The 12,888-nt window shown below is 38.6% G+C and overlaps 1 protein-coding gene across 1 annotated transcript in view; it reads left to right on the top strand.

Annotated features, from left to right (window-relative positions):
* The window catches only part of TC2N (tandem C2 domains, nuclear), a 40,187-nt gene extending 37,945 nt beyond the window's left edge, over positions 1 to 2,242 (top strand). Inside the window, exon 12 of the mRNA XM_090271312.1 lies at positions 698 to 2,242. Coding sequence (XP_090127438.1) covers positions 698 to 808 — 111 coding nt within the window. The 3' untranslated portion in view covers positions 809 to 2,242. The remainder of the gene's footprint in view (positions 1 to 697) is intronic.
* Positions 2,243 to 12,888: the final 10,646 nt, after the last annotated feature.

Raw genomic sequence — 12,888 nt, 5'->3', positions numbered from 1 at the left:
AAAAGAATTAGAAACTGAGTTTCAGAGGAGTTAATTCCAAAGCAACAGCATTTGTTAGTGTTAGAGCTAAGGTGAGAACTCAGGGGTTCTCATTCCTTGTCCAAGCTTCCTCGTTGCTAGGTTACCGTTATGCCAGCTTCTCTTTGCATAATGCTTCACCGTTTTCCCAAGTTCATCCACATCTGTTATCTAAAGTTACACAAGTGACGAGTACTATGAAATTATTTACTGTGGATAAAGAATGACTACTTATGAGATTTCAATTAAAATTAGTTTTATATAGTGTACAAGGTGCTTCAAATTGCACATTTCTTACCAATCTAATTTAAATCAAGATTAGTTGGAGCCAATCTCCACAAAAATTTTTTTGAGTGATTGGGATCAATTTTAAGTTGAGCACCTAGATTTATTGAATAAGAAAGGATACTAAGTGTTTTGGGAGAAATGATCATGTAATATCTTACATTAAATTTTTAAATTAAATCATATAAAATAGTCCTCAGAGTAATTAAATAGGTTAAATGTTTTCACATTTAAGTTTCATATAGAGAAATCAAACAAACTTTTGGAAAAGTGGAAAGATGTTTAATAGAAAAATATGTAAACCAAACTTCCAATGGCCTTTTTATCAATAAGAATAATGAACTGAACTCAGCATTATTTTATTAATTTAAATGGTCGTACTGTTTCTTTACAGATTTGGATAAGCGAAGACAGTAATAACATCAAAGCAGCAGATCAGTGGAGAGAGACAATTACAAATCCTGAAAAGGTTGTTATCCAGTGGCACAAATTAAATCCATCTTGAAGACTTCACACATTATATCGTGAAGAATTCGACATTCTTTTAGAAGACTTGCGATTTCAGTTTGCTACCAATGAAAAGAGACAAATCAATATATTTCTCAAGTTATGTATGGGGTTCATAATTATAGCATATAATGGACCTGTTAGAAAATTAAACATGATAAAAAAATGGCATGAATTATATCAGATATCCAAAGTAAAGGAAGTGCTCTAAAATGGCCAAAATAGACAATAAAATGAGAGGGTTGTATTATCAGGGCAACTAAATAAATTATAAAACCAATGAGAATATCAACCATGGATAGTTACTGTCATATTATGTTTATAGATTTTTTTAAAAAGTTTCGCCAGATATTCTTAATCTAGTATATCAAGTCTCTGTTAATACTATTACGCATTTAGAAGACCTCACACTGACTATTTCAGTGCTGATCATTACTGACTATATCTTAACTTCACGTTTATTTCTTGCTACATATTTTCTCTCAGAAAGCAAAAATTGGACTTTCTTTTTCTAATGAGTTAGACCCTTTTGCTCCGAGTTTATGGTCTTCCATTTCTCTTTCTCTCTTACCTTGTCTCACACATCCCAAGAGACAGACAGTGATATTTTAGGCCAGAAATATACTTTGGTATCACTTAAGCAGGCCCTCTTCATTCCAGTTCCTTTGTTCTGTGCACCTTATTAAGATTTTTCCAAATAAACACTTGATTCCATTTATCGTAGACATTACCTCCTTCAACTGTTCAATACACATACTTTCCAAGCCCTTTGCTCCTACTGCCTAGAGCTCATGGGACACCGGTGATGTTGACAGGTACTCTCGGTGCATCTTGAAATATTTTTAACATTTTATTTATTGACTTTTTTAGAGTGGGAGGAAGGAGTGGGAGAGAGAAATACCGATTTGTTGTTCCACTTATTTACGCCTTTATTGTTTGGTTCTTGTATGTGCCCTGACCAGGGATCAAACCCACAACCTTGACATATCAGGACAATGCTCTAACCAACTGAGCTACCCGATCAGGGCTAAAATATTTTTTAAGATTTGTGAAAAATGGCCTATTGGTCAATTCTCAAATAGACTTTTAAGAAATAATCATCTTGTGTGGTAGTCTTTTGAATTTTTGAGACAAATGGCAACTACTTAAAATAAATTTTAAAAATAGACTTTGTTTTAGGTTCACACCATTGTTGAGAGGAGGGTACGGAGAATCCCCTTATAAGCCCTGCTCCCACGTATGCACAGCCTCCCCCACTATCAGCATCTGGCACCAGAGAGGTACATTTGTCAAAATCAGTGAACCTTCGCTGATGTGTCCTTATCACCCAAGGTCCATAGTTTGCATTAGCATTCGCTCCTGTGCATTCTTCGAGGTCTGACATGCATAATGACATGGTCCACTGCTTTTAAACATCCTCTGCAAATTCACCTGTTTTAATAGCTACCCAAAACGGAAGTGTGCTGGCTTTTACATCATAAATAACGGACTTCATTTTTTAAAGAAATTTAGAATTTCATTTGAGCTGTTTATTTTGTGTTCTATTAGTGCTTTTTAATTCCTAAATTTATTATATGTGGTTCTGTATTTAACTCAATTTTTAATTATTTAATTTTCAGTATTTTTACGATATGTGTATAAGGTATAATTTAAGGGAAAACTGTGATTTCCTGGTTTGTTGTATGTCTTAGAATCCTAGGTAAATAAAACAATCAAAAGAAAACCTTTTCAATGGAAAGTCCTTTCAGTTAGAGGTATTGACGCGGCTAAGACCCACATATGTTAATTAGTGTTAACTTAAGCCTTCTGCAGGTGAAGAGGCACTGACTAGGGGTATTCTGGTTGTTTCTTTGAAGCTTCATGTAGAAATAGAAAAAGAAACGCCGTTAATAGCTACTCATGAGAAAAACATTAGAAGCTGGTAATTTAAAAAATGAGATATTGTGCAAGAATCACTTCTCTGTGTATTTGCTGAGGCGTTTCTTGACCTGCGCTCCCTTACAATGAGAAGGGACCCAAAATGGTGCTGGGTGACCGGAGAGAGCCATGGGAGGGCTCGTGGTGCCGGCTGGTAGTGTGCACAGTGCTAGTCCAAAGAGGGTGTTTCCTCGTCAGCTTTCAGATTAATACAATTAAATATCTGCAGCCCATGTCAAAACATAACAGCACTATTTGGCTTTCATTTAGTTGTGCGTGACTTTTTTGAGTGCGACTCCTAGAGAAATGACCACCAAAGTCTAACAGTTCCAGCTCTTATCAGACTGTTAAGAAGAAACCGGTGGGATTTTAAACATGTTATATAATTGTGGTGTGACAATAACCGAAACCGAACTTTTGTTTGAATTCAATTATATGAATTTCTCTAATACTAATGTGCTGAAATGTATTTCTCAGCATAAGTTTCTATTGTTGGTTTGATGAAATAATTGCCTATTCATGAAGGATTTCAGAAATCTGCAATTCAACTTTTTATATTGTGAGAGTTAAAGATATTCAAAAACGTCAGTTTCTCCTCACTGTACGTCTCTCTGGGCGACCTCATCTGTCCTCAGGACTTCGAGTGCTACCTGCCCGCCGAAGGCTGCACTCTCCTTGGGATAATGCAGACATCAGTTCTCAAACGTATCCCAGGCCGAACTTTCGGTTTCACGTTCCTTCCACAAACCTGGCCTTCACTGTTCCCCATCTAAGCAAGAGGAACTGTCACCCACCTGCTTGGTCACCCCGGAAACCTAGGTGTCACTTGGAACCCCTCTCTCTCTCGTGTGTCATAACTCAGTCAATTGCCCTATTGAGAAATGCCCAGCTGAGACTAGAACTTACTGTGACTGCCCAAGTCCGAGACCTCATCATCCCCCGCCCACAGTATTGGACTCTCCCTGTACCTGGTCTTCCCGCCTCCCTCTTGTTTCTCTGATCCATTTCCCACCCAGCAGCCAGAGGGATACTTTGAAATGCAGCTATAATTATCATTCCCTAGCTCCCACTGCTCTTGGTGTGAAGTCCAGAACCCTTAACGTGGTCTGCCAGGCCCAGCATGGTCTGTGCTCTGCTTTCCATTCCAGCCTCGTCCTGAACTATTCCCACTGACCTGTCTTCAGTTCTTGGGAGACAGTCCACAGTTAGCTTCCTCAGGATCTTGATCCGTGTTCTGTCTGTGTGGAATAGCTGTCCTCTTTATTTTTTCCTTTGCTAAATCCTGGTCTTTTTTTTTTTTAAAGATGTTAGCTTAAATATCTGTTCCTCAGAGAAGCCTTTTTTTTTTTTCTTTTTTCTACATCTTAGGCAATGTTAAATTCTACTTTCATATATGATTTTCCTTTAAAGCTTTTATCGTCATCGTGATTAAATCATTACATAATTTTTGTTTACTCTCCTGCAATTTTCATGAAAGCTGAGTCATACCACTGCATTCCTGACACATACAGGCACATAGTAGATATTTGTCTATCCATCATTTAGCTGATAGGCAATGTTTGGGGTGTTTGGGATATAGCAGCGGATAAACAAAGAAGTGAATGAACACATGAGTCATGTTTTATTGCTCAGCAAAGTGCTTAAGCCACCAGTACAGTATCTTCTTGTTGAGAGAGATAATGCTAGATTATACATTATTAGTACATTTACTTTAGAAACTCATTGATGTATTTCTTAATTGTAGAAACGAGAAATATGATTGCCTTAAACTATGAGGTATGTCCTAGAAAAACAGACCTAGAAAAAGTTTTTTTCTGAAATTCTGGGCAGTGTTCATAACATAATTAGTGCTAAATTTTGTAGATTGCTGAGACAGTCATCTGATTTTACCTTATTGTTGCATATTAACAGCTTAATACGTATGATAACCAAGTATAAAAATTGTATTAATTTACTTAAAACATTTGCTTTGTTTTTTCGCAGGGAGCCAGGTAAGTTTGAATCCTTCATAAAATTGGAAAGATCCTTCAATTGTGTCCAGCTTTGAAAATTTCCTGTAAGATGTAACTAACCGTATATTTAAGTTACTGCATTTAGCAGCTTGCGCAGGCTTCGTAAGACTGCTGTAGAAAGAAAGGCGGGTAGGAGATGCTACGGACGGCAGTTCTATCTGGAGAGACAGAACGAGAATTTGGAGACCTTTTCTGATAGAATTTAAGAAGGGGATTCAGGGAGGAGGGTGTAAGAGAAACAAGTCTAACCCCATGTACATCTCAGTACTTAGGACATGTCCCTGCAGGTAATAAGTCCGGAGGTAAGGAAGGTGGGGAGCATTGCTGAGTCATGTCTTCTTACCCAGTGAAAGGAACCCTGGGAAGAAGCACAGATTGGCAGCCGGAAAGAAGAGAGGCCTGTCAGAGGAAGAAAAGCTTGTGGAGAACAGTTAGGATGGAAGAGTCACAGGTAAGGGCGCAGCTGTACCGTGGACTCGCAGCGGGTTGCCTATGTGTGTCCTAACATGGTATACTTTCTACATAGGTCACCTTGCGGTAATTCAACTTTCCTTCAGTAACGTATCCAAAATTCTTATACCATTCCCTCCCTCTCCTTTCCTCCATCCTTCTTCCCTCCTCTCCTTCCTCTTTCCCTCCCCACTCCGTGCTGTTTATCAAAATGCATGCTCAATTTCTGCTTTTTTCATAGAAATCTGAGCACTAGTTTGGTCTATTATGATTAAATCTTTGGCTCATGTCTGGAAAAGACTAGAAGAGTCCTCTAGTGTAAATGCCCATCTACCTAGAATATAGGAATATTTATCAAGAAATAGTATTTGATAACTACTGTGTGCCTCTCATTTTAGGTGCTGGGAATACACCTAATAAGCAACAACTCTGCCCTCATAGAGTTTATTTCATAGTGACTATATCAGAACATTGGATTTTATACATCGAATGAGCAAATAGACGATCAGAAAATCTGTTTGTGGCCTTTCCTTCTGTGTGTGACTGTTTCATATACTAATCGTCATTGTTTAATTTCCATCTATCTTAGTTTATTTCAAGTAGTCATGTTCATAATATATTGATGAGTTATTACCTAAGGCTGAGTTGTTGTTTTTTTTTAATTGTAAAGATTATCTTCCTCGAGCTACTCTGAGCTAAAACAATTTTAATACCAACCCACTTATAAATCAATTTTCATTTGGCTTTAAAAGATAGTAGAGATAACGCTGATTTTCTAAATGGGATTTATTTTTATTGACTTTAGACAAAAATGACAATGGACGTCCTTGTAGTGCAGTGAGTTATTTTTAGGGTATTCGGGTAGGCCAAAGAGAAATCATGTCCAATTTTCTGCATTTACTTTCTTCATGTACGTACGTATTCATATCTATACTCCTCAGTGTAGTCACGTATGCTAAATCTTTTCTATCGTTTAAGGCTGGAAGAAAAAAGACAAAAGGCATCAGAGGCATTTTCTTAAAATGTTAAAACTAGGTTGTTTATTAACTAACTAGGGTTTCTTCTTTGGGAGACTGGAAAGTACTTGAGTCTTTTCTACAAATATTTCATGTATTTTTCCTTAAAGATTTTTTTTTTTTTTGAAGCATATGGTCAAGGCAGAAGGAGGGGTGGGCTAAAGACAATGGGATTTTTCAGGGAAATGGTGACATCAGGGGTCAAGGAAGTCACATTCAGTGGTAGGATTTGGTTTATGGCGTGTGTGTGTGAGAGTGTGTGCACACATGCACGTGTGCCCATCTGATGGGCACACAACAGAAATGTCCTTTATCTTGTAGAAAAAGAACATCTGTTTTCTTCAAAGAGAGGGGAATAAATGATTGCAACGGGGTTGGAAGAACGATGGAAATATTATGACCGACCGATTCGATCACAGTCAAGTTTGTTTCTTTTCCCAGTCTAGAAAAAAACTAACCTTGAGAAATAACAAATGGGGAAAGTGTTCCCTTTACAAGTCCAAAAGAAAGTAAGTTGCAGAAGAAAATAACAAAACAGCAGAAAAATGTTTGGAATGATGGCTCTGTTCTTTTGGCCTCGGTCTGCGGTTCTGCAGTGGGTGAGAGCTCCTCCCGGGGCTGAGCCTTCGTGCTCCGCTGTTTGGGTCGTCCTGCATCCTCTCGGCGCTCCTGCTCTTCGTTCTTTTCTGAAAACTGAGAGTTTTTGGGAAAAAAAACCTTTTGTTTCCTAATGATATTACCTGGATCTATAAAACAAGATAATAGGTTCTGACTTTTTTCCTTCCTTGGCATCCCTGAGGGTTATGAGAAACTTTGATCACTAACAGTGAATCACAGTGGTGATGATTTGCATCCAGGTTGTGAATCTTGAGAAAGGTCCCCTGGGTGATTTTGTTACACTCCTTAGAGAATTAATGACGGATGTAGACCATAGTGAAATCCATACACATACCTAGGCTACATAGGCTTTTCTGAGGTGGGGAGGCAATTTTTATGGTAGAATATGCATAACATAAAATTTACCATCTTAACCCTTTCTAACTGTACAGTTTGGTGGTATTAAATATATTCATAAAGCTCTGCAGACACCACCATCCATCTCCAGAACTCTTTCCATCTTGTAAAACCCAAACTCTACCTGTTGAAAAGAACTCTTGCTCCTCCCTCCCCCAGGCCCTGGCAAGCCCCAGTCTGCTTGCTGTCCATGACTTGGGCTACTGTGGGTCTCTCCTGCAAGTGCAACCCGACAGTACTTGCCTTTTGTGACTGGTTTATTTCACTCAGCATAAATGTCTTAAAGGTTCATCCGCGGTGCAGCATGCGTCAGAACTGTCTTCCTTTTTAGGGCTGAATGAAGTTCCATCATAGGTACTGTAGACACCACATTTTGCGTATCCATTCTTCCGACAAGTGCCTAATACTGTGACTAATGCTTCTGCGAGCATGTATGTACAAAGATCTCTTCAAGATTCTGCTTTTGGTTCTCATGTGTATAAACGCAGGCGTGGAAGTTCTGGGTCCTGTGGTAATTGCATTTTTAATCTTTTGAGGAATCACCATACCCTTTCCCATAGTTGCCACACCATTTTACATTCCAGGGTGGGAACAGCCAAGGTTCCAGTTTCTTCACATCCTCACCAACACTTTTTTTTTTTTTTTAAATAATAGCCATTCTAATTGGTGTGAGGCAGCATCACCTTGTAGTTCTGATTTACATTTTCCTCAGGAATAGGGATGCTGACCATCTTTTCATGTGCTTATTGGCCATCTGTGTATTTTTTTTTTTTTTTTTTTTGGAGAAATGTCTGTTCAAGTTCTTTGTTCTTGTTGGAATTCAGGTTTTGTTGTTTCTGAGTTTATGGAGTTGTCTGTATGTTCTGGGTATTCATCCCCTATCATATTTATGATTTGCAAATATATTCTCATTCTGTGGGCTACCATTTTACTCTGATGCACAAAACACTTTAACCTTTATGAAGTCCAATTTGACTATTTTTAGCTTTCTTGCCTGTGCCTTTGGCGTTATATCCAAGAAATAGTGTCAATCCCAGGCCTTGAAGTTTTATCTCCAGGCAGTTCACACATTAAAATGTAATTTTTCCTTTCGGGTTTCTGGAGTGCTTCTTTCTTATTAATATTATTGCCTAGATAGTTTTCATGTCCTAGGAGTGAGAAAAGTAAACTAAGTACATATATATTTTGTTTTTAGAAGAGGATGTTGGAAGGTGTTAATCTTCTGGTCTTTGAGCCACATTTGTAAAACATTGATTTAGTCAAATTATTCCTTTGTAGAAATAACTCTTTTCAGGACCTTGTGTGATGGTTGTTGCTTGCAGTAAGACGGGAGATAAACTTGGTTGTTGTCTGAGAAGGGAGGGGGAAATAACTTGGGGGGACCAGGGCTGCTGAGGACAGCTTCAGCCTGAATGAGGTCTGTGAGCACAGCATCTGGGCCCACGGTTTTGCAAGGCTTGAATTTTTAGTCTGCCAGAACATTAATAAATGAGGGGAGTTGGCTCAGCTAACAAAACTTTCCAAAGCCTGATGTACAAACTACAATACTGCTTTCCTAATTTATAAAGGGAGGAGAGCCTCTTCCAGTGACAGAAATATTTATGTCTGCCTTCACAATCTATCTCTGTTTTGTGTCAAGGCACCTGCAAAATTGGATTTTAGAAGCCAGATAATTGTTTGGAGCATTAAATCAAAGCAAAGGGAAGTGAACTGTAGACAGAATTATCCAGGCTCTGGTATGGACCGTTTCGCATCCTGCCCCAAAGCAGGAGACTGCTGAAGACCCACCCTGTCTGATGCCCATATTTAGTGACGTTCTCCTGGTGCGTTCAGGACTTGCACAGTTTATTCTGCCTCTTGGACTTTCGCTTTTGCTATATTCCTTCTAATCCTGTCCTCCTACGTACAGACTCTCTGGCGAGGCAGGTTATCATTTAATCAATGAAGTCCCAGCTTGCTAAGTTATAATCACATTTTATGACATCTCCCAGACATCCCAGGTCATCAGAAGGGCAGTTTGAGGGGTTCCCACCCCTCTTTGGGAATATAAGGAAGTGTGTTTCATAATACATACATGGAGTCTGTAGGTCTGTACTTTTGGTTCTATGCACAGCATTTCAAGTACTTGGCACAGTTGATTACCAAACATTCACTGGGATAGCTTTAAGTCTGTAGGAGGCGGGAAGGAAAATATGGCGCCGACATTCAAGGGGAAGGAAACGAGACAGTGTGTGTGGTGCTCGGTCGGGAGGCTTCGCAGCGCTAGGGAGGCAGGAGAAATTTATCAGTGCAGAGTTCCTCCCAGGCTTTTCAAAGAACATCCCAGGTCATTGTCATCCTCGTGTGAATCTGTAACTGTTTGGGATTTGGATGATCGGAGCTCAGAGCTTCCAAATGGTGATCTGTTTTTTAAAGATAGAGAGAAATTATTGTTGGACAACACCTGGTCTCTGTCTCTGCGCGCTCCTCCATTTTTATTGCAAGTTCATTTGAAAGGGTTAGAAGTGTGCTATTGAAACTGCCCAGCATCTTAGTTTACTTCTCTGAAAGTGACAGCATTCTATTTTTCTGCCTGAGGAAGAAACTAATGAGAAATCGTTTTTCATTCCAAGTATGGTATACAGCTGTTTTGAAAGAAATGTAGTCTTCCATTATGATATTATGTTTTAAAGATTCACTGATATTCTCTGTACTGCCGCAATATTTTCTGCAAGGTTCAGAAGCAGAGTTTCTTCACTATGAGAACCTTAGTGCCGGCTTTACCCCTCTTTGTGAGGTGGTGGTGTAAGTTACCTGAAAGCAATTTGTCATTCCCATTAGTAGCCAACACGACAGGGTGATCATAATCAGTTTAACAAACCACAGCAGTGTTTGCTGGAGCAGTTACAAGCTCTAGAGCTAAAGCTACTGAGGAATTTACTTAACCTGAGGTTAACTTTTCTGCTTACTGTCTTGAGGATATGGTCACAAGAACAGGAACCATTAATGGTTTTTGTGGGTGGTGGGGGGTTACTATTGTGTACCAATAAAAAACAGCTAGACGCTTACTCATGAAAAAGGCCATATCTGTTAAGGTTTCAAATAATTTCATCATGGAGTAATAATAACAAGGAAAAAATACATACCAAGTTCTAGGCCTGGAGATAACACAGGAGGAATGCATCACTTACCCATCCCCAAGCCAATTTGGTCCTGAGTGTAATCATGTCCATTTGAAGAGGTTAATTAATGTCCATACCCAAAGAAAATTATGAGCACCTGAGAAATGCTTGATCTTACATAGGCAAATGACTTAAAATTAATCTGGATAAATGCAGCTTTCAAGTCAACTACTGTGTACTGGGTATCTGTTATATGCGGGATCCAGAGGAGACTGTATTTCTGAATTCTCTTTTCTCTCTTATAATTAAATCTATGTAGAAGTCATTTAAATTTTTTAATTTTAAAAATTTATTTGGCATCTATTTATATACCGCCTCGCATGCATGGGTATGAGAAGGTGGTGGGAAAGTGTGCAGCTGGCTCCTGTGGAACTGAATGACTATTAATGGCTGGCTCTCTCCCAATCTGATCTGACTCACGTTAAATAGCAATAGTTAATATTAACTCAGGGAGATCAATTACATGCCAGAGTTTCTCGAAATAGTCTGTCCCGAGAAAAAGAGAAGTAATTTGATGATATGCAAATCCATATCCCTTGGGAATGCTTATTTCTCCTTTTCTCAGGATACAGAATAAGGCAGACTGTGATCAAATCTTAGTACCTGGCATCATTAGCTTAGGTCTGGGGTTTCATACGTGGGTGTCCCATGTACACTCTTGCCCTTTTGGGCTGTGCTTATGTTGTTTTTTCCATCACCTGCAACACTTTAGTGGGTGCCTTCCTATGCATCGCGGAATTTATTTATATATGTATAAGCGATAAGGAGTTGGCTCACCCCTTACAGAGCCTGGGAAGCCCCCCACCTGCAGTGTGGGCTGGCAGGCTCGGGGCCTGTGAGAGCAGGTGGTAGAGCTCTCAACCAAAGGCCAGGGGGTAAAGACCCAGGAGAGCCGGTGCTGCAGGGGAGGTCCGAGGGCCGTTTGCTGGAGAATTCCCTCTTGTTCACGGAGGCTGGTCTTTTTTTCTTTTTCTCTCTCTCTCTCTTTAGGCCTTTAAGGGATTGGGTGAAGTCTACCACATTATGGAGGGCAATCTGCTTTACCCAAAACCCACTGATTTAAATGTTACTCTTACCCCAAAACACCTTCCCAGCCGACATACAAATTCACCATCACACCATCTCTCTTCTCACCCCAACCCAAGTTTGGGTTTAGGACCCTGGATGCCTGAACTAGTATCGTCAGTGCTGTGCCACTTTTGCTGTTGAAAAAAACAAACAAACAAACAAAAAAATAGAAGTAACTTATTTTATAAAATTAAGAAATTGTAGCATTTATGGTTTGCCTAGCACTTGTAACAAAATTATTTTCTTCTGTGGCCTAGCTACTATACTTCTATTGATGTGACCCGGGGCTTCATTCATTTATCCCACTTTAGCACTCTCTGAATTAGCAATTAGACGACTAAGTCTTTAATGAACTATTGTTAGGCCAGTTTTCTTGGTTCTCTTCCAAGCCTGTTTTTCAGTAATTGATTACACATTACATAAGTGTAGATTTCCACATTAGGACTCCTATTTTAAAATATTAATAGTTATTTTGCATAAATAGTTATTAGCTTACCTGATCTTAGAATCATAAAGTGAACATTTTATAACAAAAACTGGGATCCAGAGTAAATGTTGCATAGATTGATCAGCTAATTAGTAGCAGAGCCGAATCAAGAATTCATGTTTCCTGCTGTTCAGTGACCTTTGACTCGACAGATATCAAGTTCTGGTTACATCTCCAGGTGATGCGTTAAATGCTATATTGTGGTTAAAATCATTTTAGCATGTATACAAATCTTATAACAAGTCACTGCCGGTTTCAGTTGTAGAGAGGAAATATTGAGATATCTAAGTGATATGTCTTTCTATAATTCAAAAATTAATAGGCATTGTGTTATATCTTTGCCTTAGTTATTGATAAAATTCTTACAACAGTTAAGATAGGGACGTTGCTCTACTGTCTGCTGCTAGACCTTGCTCCTTTAATAAGTATGTTTTAGATGTCATTTATTTAGCCATTATATAACCAGTTAAGAGTTTACCTAGTTAAATTATATTTATTTTGATATGACTGGAAAGGAAAAATACTGTGCTATGAGGATGTACCTTGCTTTGAGTTTTTGTTATTTCTAAATCAAAGTAAAGATTGACATGTCAAACTGTGAAGAAATAAAGGAAATCTTGCTTTTACATTTATTATTATTTCTTAAATGCCACAAGAGGCAGTAAAATAGCCTTCGTCAGAATCGGTGTGCTTAGTTGCCCTGCCCCTTTAAGAATAAGTGCATTTTACTTAAACATAGTGGAAAATTGGAGTTGAATCTCAATAAATGTTAATTCCATTCTCTTTGATGGTATACAGTGTTCCCATTGCAATGAAAGGCACGAAAATCATTGCTATTTAGTTTTAAGTTTTTGCATTTAGTCACTATTAAGCATTGTGAATCACAGTTTAAAATATTTGCTTTGCTGCTGACTAAAATATGGGTAATTATACTCAACTTTGACATCTTGGAT

The sequence above is a fragment of the Furipterus horrens genome, unplaced genomic scaffold (assembly GCF_987537825.1).
Source record: "Furipterus horrens unplaced genomic scaffold, mFurHor1.1.pri manual_scaffold_3, whole genome shotgun sequence".
Lineage (NCBI taxonomy): Eukaryota > Metazoa > Chordata > Mammalia > Chiroptera > Furipteridae > Furipterus > Furipterus horrens.
This window is presented reverse-complemented; position numbering and strand designations above follow the sequence as displayed.